Source organism: Misgurnus anguillicaudatus, unplaced genomic scaffold (assembly GCF_027580225.2).
Source record: "Misgurnus anguillicaudatus unplaced genomic scaffold, ASM2758022v2 HiC_scaffold_31, whole genome shotgun sequence".
Taxonomy (NCBI): domain Eukaryota; kingdom Metazoa; phylum Chordata; class Actinopteri; order Cypriniformes; family Cobitidae; genus Misgurnus; species Misgurnus anguillicaudatus.
This window is the reverse complement of record NW_027395281.1, coordinates 620,373-645,423: the sequence shown is the minus strand read 5'-3', so window position 1 is coordinate 645,423 and position 25,051 is coordinate 620,373. Positions and strand designations below refer to the sequence as shown.

At 37.6% G+C, this 25,051-nt stretch overlaps 1 protein-coding gene and 2 long non-coding RNA genes across 8 annotated transcripts in view; 1 reads left to right on the top strand and 2 right to left on the bottom strand.

Moving 5' to 3' along the window:
- LOC129452976 (uncharacterized) overlaps positions 1-25,051 on the top strand; it is a 206,022-nt gene that overhangs the window by 13,913 nt on the left and 167,058 nt on the right. The window contains exon 1 of one of the 6 annotated variants that reach the window (XM_073865497.1): positions 9,080-9,294. The exons of the other annotated variants lie outside the window; for them this stretch is intronic. Coding sequence (XP_073721598.1) covers positions 9,216-9,294 — 79 coding nt within the window. The 5' untranslated portion in view covers positions 9,080-9,215. Of the gene's footprint in view, positions 1-9,079; positions 9,295-25,051 lie in introns of those variants that run through there. 6 annotated transcript variants of the gene reach the window in all.
- LOC141363046 (uncharacterized) lies at positions 1,482-9,721 on the bottom strand. The gene is made up of 3 exons (XR_012368553.1): positions 9,605-9,721; positions 4,749-4,897; positions 1,482-1,809 (listed from the first exon to the last, which is right to left on the bottom strand). It is a non-coding gene; the product is annotated as an uncharacterized lncRNA (long non-coding RNA).
- Positions 15,908-19,360, bottom strand: LOC141363047 (uncharacterized). The gene is made up of 4 exons (XR_012368554.1): positions 17,423-19,360; positions 17,160-17,210; positions 17,038-17,077; positions 15,908-16,953 (listed from the first exon to the last, which is right to left on the bottom strand). It is a non-coding gene; the product is annotated as an uncharacterized lncRNA (long non-coding RNA).

Here is a 25,051-nt window from a genome sequence, read left to right as displayed (position 1 = left end):
TGTGATTTAACGAAATGACCTCTTACCAATTTATTTGGCCTTCATTATACATGTATGATGTGAAAAACAAGAAGGTCATAGCTAGTTTCATTAATTCAATGTAAAAAGCGCCGTGGTTGCATTCATGCGGTTGGCTTGTCAGTGCGGTAATACAGGATTGCGTTAATTAGTAGGTCCAAAGCAACTGATTTCAGGTGTTCTGTCAAAGTCTGTTCCCTTCCCTTTAGTGTAGCGTTTTTATCACGGTATGTTTTTATATATTTATAAAGACTAAAGATTTGAATGGTTTATACTAAAAAAACCCCCAATAATTTAATGTATTCTATAATACAGTTTATTAAATATTTCATACTTTCCCCAGTTTTCTATTGTGGTATTTTTATAACCTGTTTTAATAAAATTGTTTTAATAATTATTATGTGGACATTCTTAATAAATACATAAATATAGCACAAACCCATGATGTGAAGTGTTATTTATATATAAACAGGCTGGGGCATATTAATTTGTATGCATGTAACAAAATAATTGTAGAAAAACTCGTAGGCTATATATATATAAGGTAAAAAGAAATAATTGAAAAATTATGAAATATTTTAATAAATGGTATAGTTTAATACATGAAAGTATTACTTTTTAAAATGTTTTAAATTGTAAAAATAATTGACTTACCATTAAAGGACAATAAAGATACATTACATACATGCACACAAACACATCTCAGTAGCCAAGCCATTAAAACATTTAATATATATAGATAATAAACGTAATGCTATAAAAACACCAGACTAAAGGGAAACACAGAAAACAGAATTCACCGCCATGTGTGAAACCCTGTTAGACTGACACCTAGTGGTGACTGTTTTCATAGCACATCTGTGCTCGTGGATCTTTCAATGCAAACCACGCAACTTAAGTCTCAAAACTCGTATGAACAGAACAGGATTAATGCACGCGCGTCGCCTGATCCACAAATGCGCATCCTCTTTTTTGCGTGCACAAATTGTGAAATAATGATACGAAATATGCCAACTGAATTCACAAATATGTCTCTGTTTGTACAAATCGATGCACATTCACGTAAATATTAAAATTCGCAGACACAAAATCAAAGACATATTTTAGTTCATTCATTGATAGTTGTTTGTATTTGGCTCATAAAATGCTTTAAACGGCGAAATGAAAGTCTCAATATACAAATGAACAGAACGGGATTAATGCACGCGTGTCACCTGATCCACAAATGCACATCTCCCTTTTTGCACGCGCGAATTATGATATTTGAATACACAATAAAACATGTGTATTTGTACATTTGTACAAATCGATACACGTTCATTCAAATTCTGAATTTCACATATTCAAATCTAAAGACATTTGTTCGGGGATAGTAAAATACATTTGTAACATGCATCCAGTTCACAGATAACTGTGCATGTATTTGTTAATAATATTGAGTCTGATTTCTTTCCATACGAGACCTTAATGGATTTTAAACCCTGCATATGTATCCGAGTCCTGATCGGGAGGTAACGTCCGATTCCGATCGAGTCTGAAACCACGTGATCGGGGCCGATTTCCGATCACGTGATCGGATCGGGACATCCCTAGTAATTACAATATTACATTTTGCAGTTTTGTATGTCCATCTGTAGTTGCCATCATCTAAAGTCTTTGTGAGTGTTGCTTCATCTATTGTTGCCATCGTCTGTAGCCTCTGTGAGTGTTGCCGTCATCTGAAGTCTTCACAAATGAGGCTGGATCCAAAAAGGAGCTTCCGTAACCTCTAGTTAATTTAGGATGCGTATCCTGTTGGATAAAAAAAAACAGGAAAGCAATATTGGAAGGATTAGGATTGCTGCTGTTCATATTATTTCAAGCAAAAACTTGTGGGCACTTCTTAACATTTCATTACTGGAAAACAAGGTCATAAGATGTGTATGTGAATGGTTGGTTCAGAAGAGGGTTTTTTTCTAGATTAAGAATGGGAGAGTTTAGGAGTTTTAGTATATTTTTGTTAAAGAGCAACTCCGACTCACGATTTTACGTTTCCTTTGGTGTGTAAGTGTGTATTAGTAAATGTTAATGATATGCACAAGGTACAAACCCCAAAGGGACCGATGACGCAAGTTATTGTCTCCAACGTAAATCTCTTTTCTTGGACTACAACAAACACGCGAACTGTAGGCAACAGTTTACTTCCTGGGCTTGTTGACGTAGAGTAGACCGACATTATCATAATGCAAATATACAAAAGATGATTGTCCGAAGAAGAGATGATTGATTGATTTATTGATCTGTCTGTCTGTACAATGTTATATCAACTAACTTATCATCTACAACTAAGTTGTTGGCCACCCACATGACTCTCTTCCAGTCACTGTGACATCGACATCCCACTTAGTGTGTACTGCCGAAGGGCAGCATGAAATAAATACTGGTCCATGTTGGTCCTTTATACGAATGACTAAAAAAAAGATATTGACTCACCATATGCTGCTATGTTTAGATATAGATAAAATGACTAAATCAAATTGAATCAACTTTACTTATATTGCACACTTTTAATGTGACATGCACAGACACAATGAAAGGGATTAAAACGAATTGAAATTAAAATACATCCCTACTGGAAAATCCAGCATAAGCTGGTTTTAGTTTGCAGTAGCTGGTTTAATTAAGCTGGTCCTCCCAGCCTGGCAAAGCTGGTGGGTCATCCGTCTTCCAGCCTGACCATCATAAAAAAGGCTGGGAGGGCCAGCTCAAACCAGCTACTGCTACCTTAAGCCAGCAAAAACCAGCTACAAGTTTATGCTGGTCTTAGCTGGATTTTTCCGTAGGGAAACCAAAAACTTGAAATTGTGAAATGTAGTGGAGTAAAAGTCATGAAAATATGCTTTGGAATGTATGTTTTCCAAAGTAAAACACTGATAAAATACGAATACTTAAGTATTTTATTTTCTACATAAAAGTAAAAGTTTAAGTAGTGTCCAACAAGGATTGTGGTTTACATGTCACACAAATGTAGTCAGGGCTAATACACCATTAAATAAATGTTAGTTTAAACACTCAAAGTTTTTGAGACACATTGCATTTCATTGTAAGCCTAACCATGCAGCTAGGCTAGCTAACTACATGCTGAAATGAAATACTTTATATTATGTCTTAGTGACCATGTTGTAAATAAAAATGAATTGTTGTTTATGCAGAAAGACGCCTGTATGTATCTGCATTAAAAACTTTTGCGCTAGCTAGCATAGCTTCATTTCCGTTACTTACTTTAGCCTTCATATGTTCACGGCTGTTCTTATGACGCATTTCATTAAAGGAACAGTATGTAATAAATTTATATCAATTAATCATAAAATGGCCTTGATATGTCACTAGACATTAAGAAATCATTTTCATTTCAGATACTTATATCACTGACAACAGTGGTATGGTCAGGATATTGTCATTTAAAAAGTGGAGTTGCAGCCCTCAACTGATGTTTATGTTGTCATTTTGTGTATTGGCCACCAGTTGTGTGATTGCAGTACCAGTTTTGGCCACAATCCTATATACTGTTCCTTTAACTATTATTTTTTTTTAAATAGTGGAACAGATCAGGTAGGGTCGTATGATCTGCGCATGCGTAGAAGATCAACGTGGTTTACAACCCTACCTGAACAGATCGAGCAGGCACGAATCGGGTACTGAAAGGTTTGCAGAATTGCTCATGACAGGTGTTGGATTATTTGGCTAAAGGGTGGCCATTCATGACAGTTCCGCCGGACACGTCCCGAACATGTTTCCGATTCAAGTCGCGTTGCTCGACCGCATACGTCATCGAGGTTCTCACATTTAAGTTAAAATACATTATGTGGCATGACGAGGGGGCTGGGGGATAACTTCGTGACGAAAGCAAAGATTTTCCATAAAACTCCGACTATGCCACCCCGGGACTTACACCCAGGGAAATATTCATACACCCAAAAAAGGGTGATCACTCCACTTCAAATGCACCACAAGCACACACACCTTAAAATTAAATGTAACAAAAACAAACAGTAACCGGCAGGGCTGAGGTTCCCAACAGGAGAAATTACCTAATCACGACTCCTGTTTACAAAAAGGCGCACACACCCCACTGTGCACTCAGATTACACAACCACACACTCTTCAAGTGTTACAGCGCACACACTGAGGAGGAAGCACTAGGCCTGCAAACTCGATTCCTTTTAAGGATCCAGGTTATTGTGAGTCACTCACTAAAGTGATCCGGGTTGTGTGAGTCAGTATTGCTAAATCGCAGAAGAAACTCAGTACAGAGCCACATGTAACCGGCTGATCCACGGTTACAAGTGGTTTGAGGTGTATGGTCGACCATTCAAAAAATAGGCCTAATAATAATAGCATAATAATATAGAGAAAATATAAAAAAAAACTGTGTCCTGATTATGTAGCCCCCCCAGCCGGAGAGTTTCGAGTCTGCAATGTTTCTGGCAGATCTGCGAATCTGCAGTGTTTCCGGCTCTGATTTGAGACAGTTCGCGCGGATCAGCCGGTTACGGGTTGAGAGATTCTCGAGTCTGCTTTTACACTATTTTGACCAGCAGGGGTCGCCAGCGTGTGTGGGTTTCGAACTGCTTCGAAAAACTGAATCAATTTTCGAAGCAATTTCAAAACACTAAAACCAGCGCAACATTAGTTTTAAATGACAAACAAAGATTAAAAACTACTAACAATATTCGTTAGCAAAAACTCACCTGTCGTTATCGTTGCGAACACACGGGGGGGGGGGGGGGGGGGAGTCGGACATGACGCATTCAGAGCAGCAGCCAATCGTCATTTAAAAAGGGGACTGCCACTCTCTGATAGGTGATATCAGCTGTCAGTCACAGCTCACCTAATCTTGCTACAATTAAAAAATTAAGATTTATTTATTTTAAGACAGACAATCATTGTAGTTTCATTCTTACCTTGAAATGTGACAGTTGCTTTACTGAAATTGAATCCGAAATATTAAACCTTGATGACGTATGCGGTCGACTAACCCATGGGCGGCGCTAGATGTGGGCTAGCGGGGCTTGAGCCCCGGACCTATTTTGTAAAGCCCCGATTGTTATAATATGCGCGTTACTAATTTAATCTGTTAAAATATTTTCTATTATTACAGCCGAACTGTAAATCGCTCGTCAAAAACTGTCAACTTCCTCGTATGATTATTTATGTAAACATTTAAAAACGCGTTTTATAGACCTTTCTTTTCCCTTCTAAAGCGCGTGAGAGGTGACGGCGAGTAAACTGAATGCGTGATCGGATTTAAACAGCTCATATGCACCACACGTCAATTATAACCAGTGTTGGGGAAAGTTACTTTCAAAAGTAATGCATTACAATATTTAGTTACTCCCCAAAAAAGTAACTAATTGCGTTACTTAGTTACTTTTCATGAAAAGTAATGCTTACGTTACTTTTAAGTTACTTTTGCGTTACTTTTTCTCACTTTGTTGAGGCTTGATCACTTTGAGGCCTTGCAGGTGTTTTTTATGATCGCAAAAATGTTAAGCTCTGGCCTGCCATCCCCGTTTCTGACTCAAACTGTTCCCACTCAGGAGCACAGAGTTCGTAATTTTACGTTAATATGTTCAGTTTAATTTAGTAATTTTTTTTTAAATTGAATTAATTAAACTGAAAAGTAACTCGCATTACTTTTTTTTAAAAAGTAACTCAAATATTAATGTGTACATTTATAAAGTAATGCGTTACTTTACTCGTTACTTCAGAAAAGTAATATTATTACGTAATGCGCGTTACTTGTAATGCGTTACCCCCAACACTGATTATAACATTGCGACCATGCAATCAGTTAATCTTGTCAGGACTTTGGAGTTTTCGTCTAGAGATGATCTGTTACTCTGTCTGTAGGGTTACTCAGCTGTTACTCAAAGAGCTGCGCGGGGTTAGTTCACGCCAAGTCAAAGCTTACACCTCATATACTGTAGAGATGGAGTCATCAGTGCCCAGGTTAAGAAAAGAGAAAAGAGGAAAGAGGAGAAAGGTGCAAAAAATAAAAGACTGTATGCTATGAAGCTCACTCATCTCAATATAAGAATTGTATGAAGTATATATCATTATGTTGCTTGCTGTGTCTGTGCTGAAGTTACACATAGAGAAGTAGCCTTATATTCATTTTTACAGAGATTGAACATAACCAAATCAAGTCTGTAACTTTAAAAACTCCTAAATAAATCAAAAGAGAAACACTACCTGGTTGCAGAAAATGTATAATCATTCATTCATTCATACTCAGGAATTAAATGTGTTAGTTTAGTGCCAGGTGTTAATATAAAGTTATTTAAGATAAGGTTAAGAAAATGTTTATACTGTTAAATATACAGTGCAATATATACAGTGCTTTCTGTGGTAAATAATAGAAAAATATGTAATTTACAGAAATATTGTGTATTTTATGTTAAAATAGCTTTGCAGCCCTGCAACGAGATATCCAGGAACATATCCTGGATGAAATTTTATTTATTCTGGATGAATTAAGAGATGAGTGTGAAAGGGGGGAAAATATGACATTAAAAAGAAATCCAACAAGAAAAATTAGTGTACATATACAATTAATATATTGTATATGTATATTTAAGATAGAACAGTTGTGGATAAAAATAAAGGAAAAATGAATTAAGTGGAGAGTAAAAAAGGGCCAATATTTAAAAAAAAACTGTTGGCCCCCTTTTAACTTACATTAGTCAAAGTCATAGGGGAGTAGTGTTAGGGTTACCAATATTTTTCAAAATATATTATTTTGTGTTCTGCAGAAGTCATACACGTTTAAAAATAACAAGAAGTGGAAAAGATGACAGAATTTTCATTTTGAGGTGAACAACTACTTTGATATTAGTGTGAAGTGTTTTCAGTTTAACTGAGTGGAACATTGTTATTTTAATGCACTATTAAAAAGTTAATCTGGCGAAAATAATATCACTTAGAAAATGTTGATCATGTTTTAGCTATTAAAAGTGTATTTTTGACACATGCTTGGATGTCTTTGGGCTAAGCCCCGGATATCCACTGACCCTAGAACCGCCCCTGCTTCCGGAGAACCCACCCATAAACATGTTCGGGATGTGAGCTGCAGCCCCGCAGACTCACCTCCGACTAGACACCAGTGGCTGGACACTTCTTGAAAGCTACCTTCCTTCTTTATATTATATGAAAACCAAACAGGCTTGTAAATTTACTGGACTGATAAAAGACTTTGACATTCTAGAAAATGATTGACCCCCTTTTGTTGTTTTTTTTGTTTTTGTATTATTTTTATTTATGTAATTTATTTTCTGAAATTTGTGCGCCTTGCCTTTTTATTTTATTTTATTTTTTGTACTGTATAACAACTTTGAGTGCCATGTATAAGTGTACATTTGTTCCTAAATAAAAAAAAAAAAAACCAGTGGCTGGACACCAGTGGATAGACAGCCTACGTCATTTCCGTTTCGCCGCTAAGTTCCTTTTTCGCCGCTGGATGAACAGCAATTTTATTTCATATTTTCACCTCTGGATAGACAGCATATTTATTTTCGGTTTTCACCAGTGGATAGACATTTTTTGTAGGCTTAATTGCACACGTCTTTTCCGTATTGTCATTTTACTTTAATGACTTAAAATATATAATATAAAATCGGTGTGCAAATTGAAATATGATCTTTATCATATCTCTTTACATAAAACAATTCTCAATAATATGCTTAATATTATTACATCAATAATTCATGCAAACTGCATTCACAAGAACCACCTTGAAAATATATATTGTTCAGATCATTTCACTATTTGTGTGACTTAAATTCAGCCAGATCAATGGAATATAACGTTTTGTCAATACAACAGACTTCTTACTTTGCATGTTAATTGTCGACAGTTTTTTTATGTAACCACTTCTGTGTTTAAAATATACGTAGATTCACATGATCAGACAATTTACCAAACAATGCAAATCAAATTAACACTTCGTGGTTTTGCAATATTTATTGGAAATTACACACATCTTAGTAAAATTAGACAAATCTGACCATCAGAATGAAGATGCAACAGTCAGGCCCGTAAGGTTGTGGGGGAAGTCCCGATTTCAAAAGAAAATAAAACATGAACAGTTCCAAATAAACTATTGCACACCACACCTCATTCCTGCCCCCTAAAACTGTCTAGCTAGTTTGTGCATTTGAATTCTGACATGACCGATAAATCATCGACAGTTTATTATTTTTTCTTACCGCTGACATGTGCATGGCGCGTCAAATTTGAAAAGTGAATGACGATACGGAAATGACGTCAGCTGTCCATCCACTGGTGTCCAGCACAGTGTTGCCAGGTTTGCGGTTTTCCCGCACAATTGGGCTATTTTGAAAATACAGTTGCGGGAAAAAATTCGGAGCTGCGGGTTGCGGTTTTTTGGGCTAGTTTTATAATGTGCCGCGGCCACGAAAATGTTTATCTGTAGACTTATAAAATGAACGTTCTTTATTTTCCTAATGTGCATTAATGCCATAAGCAATACATGTCAACCCAAGGACATCTGCAGCGTCAGGAAGTCAGTGGAAAAGTGAGTGGAGGGGTGCTTTTTGCTCTTAATATCACGTCAGGAACAAGAAATTACCTTACGTAAGGAGATACGTCTATACTGAGAGGATATTTACAGACCACGTGAACCCATCTGTGTATGATCTTTTCAAGTTAAATAGAACATTTTAAATATGTAGATAGTATGTTAAAAGGGCAGAGTTCATACTGTCTCAATATAGCACGGTTGGGTACACTAAGATGTACTTAAGATAATCTTAAGAAGTACTAAAGTAGATTTTTTTTGTGAAAATAGAGCACCGTAAGTGCATTAAGAAAATTTTCTTCTGCATGTAAAGTACATTAAAAGCAATAGTAAGAGTTTATTTTAGAGCCTTTGTTGTTATCCCGGAGGTTTCAACTGTGATTGGACAAATGTAAAAATTGGGCTAGTTTTCATTTCTTTTGGGCGGGTTTTAAGTTGTCATTGGGCTGGAAATTTTTCTTGGACCTGGCAACCCTGGTCCAGCAAGAAGTGAGTCTGCGGGCTGCAGCTGGATGCCTCTCGAACTAGCACGCGCCACCCTATTTGGCTGTCATATTTTTGATGATATTTAAAATTCGCCCATCAATACGTTAAATTCGCAACGTCATTAAAATATGTGATGGAAACCAGTCGGACACCCAGAGAAATACTGAAATACCTGGCGATCCTTTTACTCATCATCTCTTTGTTGATCAACGGTAAGTTCCAGACACAAGTAGACGTAGGGATTCGTTTTCCAAACGACGTTTGAGTTTCAACATGTCCCCCACGACGTCTGTGATTTTATGTACCGATTCGGACCAGGGGGGCAGGGTTTCGTATTTTATTGAAGCTTCCCCGGGCGCCGCCATTTAGCGAACCCTCAGCTGCTGTTAGAATCCCATTGACTCCCATTCATTTTGTCATTACTTTGACAGCGAATAACTTTACATCTGAGGCGTTTAAAGACTCCATTTGTCCATTAATTATTTCTAAAGAAACACGAAAATGTATAAAAAGCTCCGTTACCATGTATCTAACGTTATGGCCCAGTAGAAGCAGTTTTTGTAAAAATAGGCTAACGATTGCGTCATAACCTGCTACTCTAGTTCACGCGATCGCCGTCTTTGCAAGATTCGGCAAGTACACCTGACTGCTGCTTGCAGATCGGGGCGTGGATGACCCTAGGGAGGAGCTGAACGCGCAGCCACTCCCATAACGCGTATCATTGGTTAGTAGCACAGTAATGACGTCGACGCCACGGTAAACAGGAAATGCGGTTGAAAACAGTGCGATCTTTAAAACGTGCGCCATATCGCGCTGACGTTATGAAATAATACTTTAATAAAACGATTCATTATTAAAGAAAAGTATAAAGTAATAGTAAAAGCAGCAAAATTGGAGTAGAGCATATAGTTTCAATTATGTCTGATCTAAGGTGAACTTATAAGGAATTACAGAGTAGGCATATTGTGTAATATCTGTGTAGATTTTAAAAGTTTTTCACATTATGTTGCACTTCACTGTGTAAATTACAAAATTACTGTAAACATTAATGGCACCTTATATATTTCGTATTTTAATCACTCTAATAGTTGTTGTTTATTTTTGTGCTTTATAGGCTATTACAGAACATTTATGCCTATAAAGTAGTTTGAAGTTAACCCTTGTGCATTGTTCAAATTTACTACCTTTCGTGTTGTTAGTGGATGAAAACATCCACTAAATTCAACGGCTATAAAAATGTATCGGATGAATATTTTTTCCAAATTTTTTTACATAAATCTGTTAATCAACCTCAGTACTGATCAAAACTACCAAATCTTCACAAAAATTCAATGATTTTAACTCTTTAACTGCCAAGTTTATAAGTGGTGTCACTGATTTGGGGAAAAACACACACAAAATGACAGATTTTCAATATAAAAAGTGATTGTAAACTGGATTATTTAAAACCTTTTACACAGTCTTGGGCAGTGATGCCACAGTTACTTTGAAAAAGTAATCTGATTACTGATTACTGATTACTTCTTTAAAAAGTAACTAAGTTACTTTACAGATTACTTGATTTTAAAAGTAACTAAGTTAGATTACAAGTTACTTTGTTAGTTACATTCCAGTAGCTGCCAACACCCCCACTGCCTCAACATTAAAAATGACAACCGGTTTTGCCAACACTCACCTTATTGGAAGTGCATTTTTAACAGGAACGTCAACAATGTATCTCCTGACATTTTAAGTTGAACTGTTGTGTTTTAAAAAACAAAAAAAAAATATATATATATATATATGAGTCTTTATTGACTTCACTTAACATAAATAGGGAAGAGCAGGGGCCATTTTCAGACAAACTTAATTTTAAAAGCTAATGTTTTAGAAAGAGATATATTTTTGCTGTGGTCAATAACTCACAAGTGTGGTCCAGCTGGAATTTTGAACAAATGTAAAACGACTTCTGTATAATTTCACTTTAAACAAGAGTAGTGAATTGTTACACAATAGATTTTTGTGTTACACTTGTTTTTATTAAATATATATGATTATGACCTCTTTAATATGTAACTGCAAACTTATGTTGTCATTTATCTTTGTAAAAAATAATTAAATTACATTTGTATTTTAAATTTCAGTTTTATCAAATGTTTCAAAAGCAACCAACAGTACAAACTTAAATTGCTGAGACAAAAAAAATTCAATAGTTTGAACACTATGAAAATAAAATTAAATCAAATTAGAATAATATCAATTTTTTAACATATTATACACAGTATTAGCAGCGGGACAAAACTAACAAGTGTTCCTTTTGACCCGACAGGATCTACTCACAAAATAAAAGTACTTTTATTTTGAAAAACGGAAAGTCTTCAGGATGTTATATAGTAAATACCTTGTAGATTTATCAGTATTGTAACACATGAAACGAGAAACACAACGCGTTGTAAGAAAAAAAGACCGCTTTTGGAATATACTTATCATGGTTGAAAACACAGTTCTGGATCTACACGTGGAAATCGGTGAGTAAATAACGCGATATTTGACAACTCTTCAGAGGTTATGTGCTAATATGCTGTCATAGTGAGATGCAGATGTTATTATCAGGGCTCGGAGAAAATCGCTTTGTTACTTTCGTTCTTCAACTCTCCCACACTTACTGGTTTTGCACTGAAGTCCAGCTTTTGTTGTGTGGGTAGTGGATGACCTCCTGCTCACTGCTTCTCACCACCGGGTGGGACTTGCTCTTAAGTTTGACTGTGTGTGCCGTGCCGCGACTCCAAATGTTTTTTTTTTTAATTTGACGTAGTGTTTTTGTAGCTGCATCTCTCTTCTCTCTCTATTGTACGTTGTTTACGTTTGTGTCGCTTACACGTGACCTGAGTTGTCCTCGTGCTGAAAACGTGACTTGTCGCACACCTGACTTCACTTCACGAGACGCAAGAAGAAATATACAAGAAAATATATATTTAACTAAGGAAAATTTCAAAAATAGTAACGCACAGTGACTTGGATAAGTAACTTTAATCTGATTACTGGTTTGGAAATATTAACGCGTTAGATTACTCGTTACTAAAAAAGTGGTCAAATTACTGGTCTTGGGCATGCCAAAGATTGGTAAAAACATTGGCTTTGAAGCATTTTTAGTTTTTGTGTAGCATCAGTTTTATTTTTTTTCTCCCTCATTTATTGTTATTGGCTGTTTTTGCCCCATTGACTTCCATTATAACCACATTTTTTGATTGCAGAGCTATGACACCTTTTTATCATGCATTTTTGAATGTTGGTGTTTTTTCCTTTTGCTAAGAGGTCAAATTAGTCATTTTTACTGTTGATCACCATGTGGCACTATTAACCCTTTAGTAGCCCTGTGCAAAAACAAAGCTTAATTTCTGGCTTGTACATTGTGTTTTATGGAGTATAACTCCATAATAAAAGCATATTTGTGCGTGTGTGTGTGTGTGTGTGTGTGTGTGCATGCATATGTGTGTGTGTATGTGCATGAAAAAAAGATATTCTGTAAAAATCTTCTCTGCATTAGACTAGGGATCGACCGATATGGATTTTTTTGTGCCGATACCGATTTTTTTCCATCAGCTTTAGCCGATGACCGATACAGGCTGCCGATTTTCTTTAGCCGATATTTGGAGCCGATACTGCTTTTTCTCATTCAGTTTATATCATAAAAATGACACAATGATAAAACCAAATGTTACAGCTCTTAATTTAAAAAAGGAACATTTATTGAACTACATTTAACAAATAGTAAGGTGAGGTAGAACAAGTAAGAAAATTCAGTGCTGCTTAAAATACATAAATAAAATAATAATTACACCATTGCACACAGTAGCAACAACCAAGCAGCATAACAAGGGGAACACTTTACTTTATCCATGAAAGTAACCAACTATTTACAACCTATTTAATGCTTAGGTCTAAGTTTTAGTGCACTTAACTTAATCTCTTGTAGAGCAAATGTCTTTAATAAGAAGACAAGGAAAAAGTAAACAGCAATACTGATCAAAAAACAACTTAAAAAGAATTCTGAATAACATGCCAATTGCCCCACTTCTATACCTAACACACCCTCTTGCCCTATAATAAATGCGAGGGATAGTTAGTTTGCCTCAGCTCGCTTAAAACGCATAAAACTGAACAAATACATGAGGATTTGTGTACGGACTTCGGTCAGATAGTAGAGCGCGTGCACGTGGGAGAGGTGCAGTGAGACATGGATGAGAGAGTGCATGTATCTTTGCGCTCCCAGTGAACAGAAATGTTGACAAAACTTACAAAAAAACACTTCTCCGGTCACATAAAAGTCATGTGGGAACTGTTTGGAACTAAGTGCTTTGGGTCATATTTCTTATTTTTTTCGCTGACGAAAATTCCGCGAAACTCCGTGCTAACAACCATAAACGTATGCAACCATGAACTGCGCTCTCCACAATGACGAGAAACTATCAGCAATGGATATTAATTTTTAGCCTTTTACTACTACATATATTTATGGAGATGAAAATGAAAAACCCAGCATGTCCAGCTATGATCAGCTGTTCGGCTGATGACCTGCGTTCGCTTGCGGCATTATGAGCACGCGTCGTGTCCAAACGTCAGACTGGTGGTCGCTGAATAAAACTCCTATAAATACCACAAAATCACGGAACAACGTCAGCATTATTTAATCCTATGATGTTCGTAAGAGCTGCCGTATGCATACGGTTAGCCTAAAGGCTATTTGAAGCTCCCTAAATACAATGGCAAGCAGTTTTATAGGCATTCGCGTTTTCCATTATGACCACCAAACTTTCTTAGCTATGATTGCACGCACATAGAGCAACGTGCTTACACTTTCAAAGTATATGGCAATATTTCAGTCAAACAGTTAAAATATGCTTTGAAGTTTAACTTACTAGAGCAGGCTTGGAGCGCTCCACTCTGCTAGTGGGGGGAGGGGCAATGCACGGGCTGCAGGCAGCCTCAAAGAACACAGAGCTGCCTGTGGGCGCCTGTCTGTAATTAATGCCGGGGAAAAGCTATCGGCGAACGCAAGCCGCGAATCGGCCGATGCCGATACACCTAAAACCTGCTAAAATCGGCCCGATGTATCGGCCGGCCGATATATCGGTCGATCACTACATTAGACATTAGATTTATGAACATCATTATTATGAACACATAAGTGTTTAGTCATTCCAACAGGACTTGCAGCATATCACTTGGTGCTCTCTGCAAGTTTGACTGGAGGGACAGCAACTCATGCACGAGGGAGGTGAAAAGCTGTTTAGGAGAAGGCTTTCCTAGAAGACCTGGGAAAATCTCTGCAGCAATATTGAGGAGAGAGCATCACCCTTCCACACCAGTTGCTACTGAACTGGTGAGAGAGATTCAGTCTCCTGCAGCTGTCTCTCCAGACACAAATCCACAGACACCAGCAGGCACCAGCAGCTCAGGAGTGAAGAGGGGAACATGCAATTGGTGCAAAGAACAAACATGTCAGCACTTGCATCTGTTGTGGTGGACACACTTGTAGAGAGCACCAAGTGATATGCTGCAAGTCCTGCTGGAAATACTGAACACACACACCTGCACACATACACACTAAAAGTTAGTTTGATTGTTTAGTTCTCCATCCATCCTCTACTCTTGCTTCATTGTTTAATTTATTTGAAGTTGTTTTTGTGTTCATAATTAATGATGTTCATAAATCCGATGCAGAGAATATTTTTACAGAAAATTTCCCTAACCCCAACCATCACAGAAACCCTTCTCCTACTTCACATTTTCAGGAAACATCATCTTGTTTGATTTATAAGCTTGTTTCCTCATGGGGACCTCAAAATGTCCCCACAAGGTCACAAAGACACTGGTATTCCTATCTTTGTGGGGACAATTGGTCCCCACAACGTGATAATTACCAGGTACACACACACACACACACACACACACACAATAATATGCTTTTATTATGGTGTTATACTCCATATAACTCAATGTAGAAGTCAGAAATTAAGCTTTGTTTTTGCACAGGGCTACTAAAGGGTTAATAGTGCCACATGGTGATAAACTGTAAAAATTACAAATTTGACCTCTTAGCAAAAGGAAAAAAATCCAACATTCAAAAATGCATGATAAAAAGGTGTCATAGCTCTGCAATCAAAAAATGTGGTTATAATGGAAGTCAATGGGGCAAAAACAGCCAATAACAATAAATGAGGGAGAAAAAAATTAAAACTGATGCTACACAAAAACTAAAAATGCTTCAAAGCCAATGTTTTTACCAATCTTAGACATGTTCAAGACTCTGAAAAAGGTAAACAAAAATCCAGTTTACAATCACTTTTTATATTGAAAATCTGTCATTTTGTGTGTGTTTTTCCCCCAAATCAGTGACACACCTTATAAACTTGGCAATTAAAGGGTTAAAATCATGGAATTTTTGTGAAGATTTGGTAGTTTTGATCAGTACTGAGGTTGATTAACAAATTTATGGAAAAAAAATGGAAAAAATATTCATCTGATAAATTTTTACAGCCGTTGAATTTAGTGGATGTTTTCATCCACTAACAACACGAAAGGGTAGTAAATTTGCCCACGGTATATCGTTGATTTTTTAAAAATTTTCAAAGCATTTTCTTAAAATATATGTAAATGTAAGATCTGTCACCAAAAATCGTTCAATTTGCTAAAACAGAGAGAAAGTTACGGCCAAATTAAGAGTAAAAAAAACTGTAGTGAATGAAAACATCCCCAACAACACATGAGGGTTAAACTACATACAGTACATTGTCAATCTCTGTATCCCATAGTATGCATGCCACTCAAAAAAGACCAAACCCATACCAGTGATAACTTTTATTTCAAAACAAAAATAATTGTTTAAAAGACATAATACACATATACAGATAATCACGTACATTAACTGTACACACACAATCTACACAGCCTGAAGTTCCCTTCCATCATTGAAAAAACAATCAACCGAGCAATAGCCCTGAACCTCCTTGTCGGAATAAAACCCATTCAGGACTCCCCTTCTGCCATCACCTACATACCCAGGTGGGCAGTCCTTGTATATTTCAAAGTCAACAAATAGGGCACCTGGAGCTCTTACCTATATTGTCTGGAAAATGCACTCCAGTTCACAACACCTAATTTAGATAAAATACAGAACAAACAATATTGAATCATTTCGAAAAAAATGGCAATTGGAAATAGGGATTAACATAGTAAAGAGTCATGCAAGGAATTTTTTTATGTATATGTTACACATATTACAGGAAAATGTTAGACAACATATGCTTGAGTGTCATTGGCTTTGTCTGTAAAGTACCAAAGAGACTTACTTTTTGTTTATGAACAACATAAACCAGTTAAAAAAAGTTTGTCAACACAAGCAACACGAGCTTAAATTTGACTTGAGAAAGCCTATCCTAAAAGTTTGAAATAGAAGTTTGAAGAATTTCAGTTTGCAGATCAAAGTAGTTTTCAAGCTGAAAGTTTTGAAGGCAATACAGTCTATCAGACACAGACAAACAGACAGACGGACGGATAGACATGACAGATAGGTAGAGATAGACAGACAGAGATGGATAGACAGACAGATAGATAGGAAGAACAAACAGATAGATAGATTGCACAAACGAACAAACAGAAATAGATGGACGGACAGACAGACTTTCTCAAGTATCTTTTACAGTACTCACAATTTAGATTTAAAGAACTTACTGTCTGACCATACAAAGGAGACCTTTTCTCTGAACTTGGGCTTGCTGAAAACGTACCTGAAAACTTTGCATGTCAGTGAAAGTCTCCAGAAAACCACAACGCCGTCTCTGTGACGACTTCCATCAGGATCTGCCAGAGGATGTAAGGTCAGGTGGCATCTGTTTTAAGTAGCAAACAGTCAGTCCAAAATGTAACTTTAAAAGTGTAACCGATAGATTGACAGGAGTTTATACTGCACTTACCTTGGTCAAATAATCAACATGCAGGGGGATTTCATTACCTCTAAATTGGAGAGTAAGAACAAGAGTAGCATCATTTTCAAACCCTGTTATTTAGGTTCAAGATTTGAAATGGGAACCAATACCTGCTCTCTACGCTCCTCTTTTACTGGAGTTGCTCTTTCAGCATCTCTGACCTTCAAAAGTTTAAAATATAAAGTCTCATAAAAATAGTTTGTTCTTAATGACATCCCTTAGGACCATAATTGAAATCCACTTGTTTAGATTGATACATGTAATGAATTTATCTATAGTTAAAAACATTTATTTTAAAATGCTAAATTTAAGCATTTGGTAATGAACAGTATGTATTAAAAAAAGAAGAAAACAACCAAACAAACAAACAAACCTCAAAGGGGGAATTCTCCAAAAGCAGCAGACACTGATGCAAGGCATGACAGGCTAAGTAAAAAATTAATACTGAGTTAGTTTACTTGTAATTATATGTGGATTTCTATTGCATAGGCTATTTCACTAACCTCTGTAAAATCAAAGGTCCCTGCTGTCAGAAAGCTCAGTGCAGAGGCGGTCTTAAAGGCGGAGTCCACGATGTTTGAAAAACGCGTTGGAAAAGGAGACGGGCCGACTACCAAAACACACTTATAGCCAATCAAATCAAATGCCGGGTTGCGTATGTGTGGGGCGGGTCTATAAACAGAAGGTCCAGATTCTATTGGGGAAGGGGCGTGTTTGTTTAGGTGATTTCAAATATCAACATTAGCTTTCAAACATCATGGACTCCGCCTTTAACATAGAGGCATAGGTAGGCGGCCGCCTGGGGCCCCCCACCAGCGGTCAAATTAGGGGGGCCCTCAAACAACCTAATAAATAGCCTACATAAATAAATAAAACCCTTATCATCACGAACACTTCAAAAGCATTGTAAATTGTATTAATATTCTTAAGAAATACATTGAAACTTTGAAATAGTAGTTAAAATGTCCAGTTCATGTTCTGTCACTAAACACTTACACCCCCTTCTTTCACAATGAAATGGACTAGTCCATAACGGTGTGCGCTGCGGTGCGAAAGATAAACACAAAGTGACACGGGGACTGGGAAAGTACACGAACAGAGACGTAAAGACAAATATAAACGCGAAAATGGGGCTTTGGTGAGTCAACTGGCTAGTAATAGCCCTACATTGATAAAAATTATTTTGTGGCGAAGTAAATAATGTTACTACAGAAAAAAAACTAATGTAACCCCCCTACAGGGCTCCAGACTGCGAGTAAATAGTCGCATTTTGCGAGTATTTTCCCTGCCTATGCGACAATTTTTTATTAAATGTCGCACTGGCTGGACTGTGAAATTTAAAGACAATTATATTAATATAATGCGCAGGCGATTACGTCTGCAGCGCATTCAGTCACTCTTCCTGTTGTTGCGCACTCCCCTGCCTTTCTATCACAGCTCAGGTGCATATCACCTCTCTAAATCCGTCTCTTTTGTCCACTTTTGACCGTCTGCCCTGATTGTTTTGAGGGGTGGTCTATGGAGACTGCGGGCGAGAGCCTCTGCTTTCGTTTTCGGGAGAAATGACGGGTTTAAAATGACGCGAACTAATATTATGTCAGAGTCCGGAGCTTGTGTTGTAATTAACGATGCTGCACAGTGTTTTTTTATGTGTATGTAAGAGCTTTCTCTGATATTTCAGCGTAGTTGATGAAATAATCTCCCCACAACCTCCACACGCTCGCAAAATGACACTAATAAAAGAGGCGGAGATCAGCTACTTTAGTTTAATCAATGAAAGCCTAAAAATAGCGCTGTACACTGCGTATTCACGCTAGAAGTCAGACAAAATGCAATACATTGTGCCCAAGTACCTCAGATTACAAGTCCTGGTCAAATGATATCTTCAGAGTGCATGGAGACATTTTGTAGTGATTACAGCACAAGAATGTGATTTCTTTACTCAAGTCCGTGTTAAAGTAGCCTAAAGCTTTTACAACAAAGTAATAAAAAGTTGATTGTAAGTTTAATGGTTTACAGTAAGGCAAATATATGTTAAAAATAAAAGTATGGTAAAGTAAAAAAAATGTATATAAAGAATACAATTATTTGTATTTGTAATTAATTTGTTAATGCATTAAACATGTTTGGACTTAGGTTTTAATGAATTATTAATGCATTAAACATGTTTGGACTTAGTTTTAGTGTTTATTTTTTGTTTTTACACCACCCAGTGACTGGTGCCACCAAATTGAGGCCCAGCACCACCAGCTGTACAACTTGGTGGCGCCAGTGCAACCTCTCTCAAATGTTAGTCTGGAGCCCTGCTGATGTTATTAGGGGTCAAGCCCCGAAGGGGCGTAGAACCCTATTGTTATTGTTAGTTTTCTTATTATTATTATTAGGGGTCAAGCCCCGAAGGGGCGTAGAACCCTATTGTTATTGTTAGTTTTCTTATTATTATTATTATTATTATTATTATTATTAGGGGTCAAGCCCCGAAGGGGCGTAGAACCCTATTGTTATTGTTAGTTTTCTTATTAGGGGTCAAGCCCCGAAGGGGCGTAGAACCCTATTGTTATTGTTAGTTTTCTTATTATTATTATTATTATTATTATTATTATTATTATGTTTCCTCTTCCGCCATTGAAGTCAATGGCAGCCCATAGAACCGTACATAGGAAAGTTATGAAATTTGGCACACATGTAGAGGACAGTCTTAGAAGTTACTATAGCAACATTGGTGTGTCTAACTCAAACTCTCTAGCGCCACCAACAGTCCAAAAATCCACTTATGTTCATGCTCATAACTTCTGACCCGTGAGTCCTAGAAACTAAATTCTTGTTTCCTCTGAATCCTTGGCTCATGATGATTCAATTGCACACATTGATGTCATTTCTGTCATGCACATCTTTCCGCCATTTTGAATTTTCCGTAAAACCTACTTTTTCGAACTCCTCCTAGAGCGTTTGTCCGATTTGCATGTCCTTTGGTATCTAGCATCTAGAGACACCCCTGACAAAAAGTTATCAAAAGCTTTTTGATAGACCAATGCGTTCTCGTATACCGTGACAACATATACGGCGGCGAGCACGCCACAACGGACGTGAGGCCGTATCTTCGCAAAACTTATGTGTATCGACACGAAACTTGGTATATGTCATAACAGTCATGACCTGAGGGTGCCTGCAACGTTTCGTCACAGCGCCACCTAGTGGTCACGAGTTTCGAAAAATGCCTATTTTCGCTTTTAACTACTTCAAACTTGAGTCTAAAATCATGAAGGTGGTCTTGTTAGATACCTTGAGGCATGCCGAGTCAAACGATAAAAAACGGTTTTCGGTCGGCCATTTTGGGTGTCGGCCATTTTGAATTTTCTCATTAAGTTCAGTATTTCACAAACAGAATGACGTATCAATACGAAATTTGGCATGGTTCATCAGTGACATGTTCTGAGCGCACCTGTAAATCTTTAGGACAGCGCCACCTAGTGGTCAGGATATGTAAAGTAATTGTTTAAAATCTTTATAGCATTTGATTAAATTGCCACTATGACATAAGACTTCACTCTATTGATTCCTTGGCTCATGCTGAGTCCGACTGTACCAAATATGTCTGAGTCAAACCTACTTCCTGTCAGCCATTTTGAATTATATTGAACACCTACTTTTTCAAACTCCTCCTAGAGCGCTCGTGTGATTGGCTTGATTTTTGGTATGCATCATCTAAAGACACTCCAGACAAAAAGTTATCAAAAGCTTTTCGGTAGACCTATCCGTTGTTGTATAACGCATCAAAGAATGCGAGGGCGAGCACGCCAAAATGTGTTTGAGCCTGTATCTTCGCAAAACTTTTGCGTATTAATATGAGACTTGGTATATGTCATAACAGTGATGACCTGAGGGTGCATGCAACATTTCGTCACACTGCCCCCTACTGGTCACGAGATATAAAAAATGTCTATTTTTGCTTATAACTACTGCAAACTTGAATGTAAAATTATGAGACTGGTCTTGTTAGATTTCTTGAGGCATACCGAGTCAAACGATACCAAATGGTTTTTGGTCGGCCATTTTGTGTGTCGGCCATTTTGAATTTTTTCTTTAAATTCAAGTATTTCAGAAACGCAATTGCGTATTGTTATGAAACTTGGTATGGTTCATCAGCAACATGTTCTGGGAGGACTTGTAAACTTTTTGGCGCCCCCTAGTGGTCAAGAGATTTGAAGCTATATCTCTGCATCTCTTTATCGTATTTACACCAAATTTGGTGGGTGTCATCACAATCAAGGCCTGAGTTACAATTTATTGTTTGGTCAGTGCCCCCTAGTGGTCAAGTCATTTGAGGCTATATCTCTGTATCGGTTTATCGTATTTACACTTAATTCGGTATGTGTCATCACAGTCATGACCTGAGGCACCATCTATTGTTTCGACACAACGCCACCTAGTGGTCTCAAGATACGAAAAAATTGCTATTTTTTCATAAAACTAATGCAAACTTAGATCTTAAATCATGACAGTCATCACGTATGAATCATTTTTTGCCATGTTTGGCTTGACCCCGGTATCGCTGCTTGCAGCTATATTTAGGGGTCAAGCCCCGAAGGGGCGTAGAACCCTATTGTTATTGTTAGTTTTCTTATTATTATTATTATATATTATTCTTCTTCTTGTTCTTCCGCCATTAAAGTCAATGGCAGCCCATAGAACCGTACATAGGAAAGTTATGAAATTTGGCACACATGTAGAGGACGGTCTTAGAAGTTACTATAGCAACATTGGTGTGTCTGACTCAAACCCTCTAGCGCCACCAACAGTCCAAAAATCCACTTATGTTCATGCTCATAACTTCTGACCCGTGAGTCCTAGAAACTAAATTCTTGTTTCCTCTGAATCCTTGGCTCATGATGATTCAAATGAACACATTGATGTCATTTGTGTCATGCACATCTTTCCGCCATTTTGAATTTTCCGTAAAACCTACTTTTTCGAACTCCTCCTAGAGCGATTGTCCGATTTGCATGTCTTTTGGTATCTAGCATCTAGAGACACCCCTGACAAAAAGTTATCAAAAGCTTTTTGATAGACCAATGCGTTCTCGTATACCGTGACAACATATACGGCGGCGAGCACGCCAAAACGGACGTGAGGCCGTATCTTCGCAACACTTTGGTGTATCGACACGAAACTTGGTATATGTCATTACAGTCATGACCTGAGGGTGCCTGCAACATTTCGTCACAGCGCCACCTAGTGGTCACGAGATTCAAAAAATGCCTATTTTTGCTTATAACTACTTCAAACTTGAGTCTAAAATCATGAAGTTGGTCTTGTTAGATTCCTTGAGGCATGCCGAGTCAAACGATATCAAACGGTTTTCGGTCGGCCATTTTGGGTGTCGGCCATTTTGAATTTTCCCATTAAGTTCAGTATTTCACAAACAGAATGGCGTATCGCTACGAAATTTGGCATGGTTCATCAGAGACATGTTCTGAGCGCACATATAAATCTTTAGGACGGCGCCACCTAGTGGTCAGGATATGTAAAGAAATTGTTTAAAATCTTTATTTCATTTGATTAAATTGACACACTGACATGAGACTTCACTCTATTGATTCCTTGGCTCGTGCTGAGTCCGACTGTACCAAATATGTCTGAGTCAAACCTACTTCCTGTGGGCCATTTTGAATTATATTAAACACCTACTTTTTCGAACTCCTCCTAGAGCGCTCGTTTGATTGGCTTGATTTTTGGTAGGCATCATCTAGAGACACTCCAGACAAAAAGTTATCAAAAGCTTTTTGGTAGACCTATCCGTTGTCGTATAACGCATCAAAGAATGCGTGGGCGAGCACGCCAAAATGTGTTTGAGCCTGTATCTTCGCAAAACTTTTGCGTATTAATATGAGACTTGGTATATGTCATAACAGTGATGACCTGAGGGTGCATGCACCATTTCGTCACACTGCCCCCTATTGGTCACGAGATATAAAAAATGTCTATTTTTGCTTATAACTACTGCAAACTTGAATGTAAAATTATGAGACTGGTCTTGTTAGATTTCGTGAGGCATGCCGAGTCAAACGATACCAAATGGTTTTTGGTCGGCCATTTTGTGTGTCGGCCATTTTGAATTTTTCTTTAAGTTCAAGTATTTCAGAAACGCAATTGCGTATTGTTATGAAACTTGGTATGGTTCATCAGCAACATGTTCTGGGAGGACTTGTAAACTTTCCGGTGCCCCCTAGTGGTCAAGAGATTTGAAGCTATATCTCTGCATCTCTTTATCGTATTTACACCAAATTTGGTGGGTGTCATCACAATCAAGACCTGAGTCACAATTTATTTTTTGGTCAGTGCCCCCTAGTGGTCAAGTCCTTTAAGGCTATATCTCTGCATCTCTTTATTGTATTTACACCAAATTTGGTGGGTGTCATCACAATCAAGACCTGAGTCACAATTTATTTTTTGGTCAGTGCCCCCTAGTGGTCAAGTCATTTAAGGCTATATCTCCGTATCGCTTTATTGTATTTACACTAAATTTGGTATGTGTCATCACAGTCATGACCTGAGGCACCATCTATTCTTTCGGCACAGTGCCACCTAGTGGTCTCAAGATACGAAAAAATAGCTTTTTTTCATAAAACTAATGCAAACTTAGATCTTAAATCATGACAGTCATCACGTATGAATCATTTTTTGCCATGTTTGGCTTGACCCCGGTATCGCTGCTTGCAGCTATATTTATTATTATTATTCTTCCTCTTCCGCCATTGAAGTCAATGACAGCCCATAGAACCGTCCGTAGGAAAGTTATGAAATTTGGCACACATGTAGAGGACAGTCTCAGAAGTTACTATAGCAACATTGGTGTGTCTGACTCAAACCCTCTAGCGCCACCAACAGTCCAAAAATCCACTAATGTTCATGCTCATAACTTCTGACCCGTGAGACCTAGAAACTAAATTCTTGTTTCCTCTGAATCCTTTGCTCATGATGATTCAATTGCACACATTGATGTCATTTGTGTCATGCACATCTTTCCGCCATTTTGAATTTCTCGCAAAACCTACTTTTTCGAACTCCTCCTAGACCGTTTGTCCGATTTGCATGTCCTTTGGTATGTAGCATCTAGAGACACCCAAGACAAAAAGTTATCAAAAGCTTTTTGATAGACCAATGCGTTCTCGTATAAATTGACAACATATATGGCGGCGAGCACGCCAAAACGGACGTGAGGCCGTATCTTCGCAAAACTTTTGTGTATCGACACGAAACTTGGTATATGTCATAACAGTCATGACCTGAGGGTGCCTGCAACGTTTCGTCACAGCGCCACCTAGTGGTCACGAGATTCGAAAAATGCCTATTTTCGCTTATAACTACTTCAAACTTGAGTATAAAATCATGAAGGAGGTCTTGTTAGATTCCTTGAGGCATGCCGAGTCAAACGATACCAAACCGTTTTTGGTCGGCCATTTTGGTTGTCGGCCATTTTGAATTTTCCCATTAAGTTCAGTATTTCACAAACAGAATGGCGTATCGCTACGAAATTTGGCATGGTTCATCAGTGACATGTTCTGAGCGCACATATAAATCTTTAGGACGGCGCCACCTAGTGGTCAGGATATGTAAAGAAATTGTTTAAAATCTTTATTTCATTTGATTAAATTGCCACACTGACATGAGACTTCACTCTATTGATTCCTTGGCTCGTGCTGAGTCCGACTGTACCAAATATGTCTGAGTCAAACCTACTTCCTGTCGGCCATTTTGAATTATATTGAACACCTACTTTTTCGAACTCCTCCTAGAGCGCTCGTTTGATTGGCTTGATTTTTGGTAGGCATCATCTAGAGACACTCCAGACAAAAAGTTATCAAAAGCTTTTCGGTAGACCTATCCGTTGTCGTATAACGCATCAAAGAATGCGAGGGCGAGCACGCCAAAATGTGTTTGAGCCTGTATCTTCGCAAAACTTTTGCGTATTAATATGAGACTTGGTATATGTAATAACAGT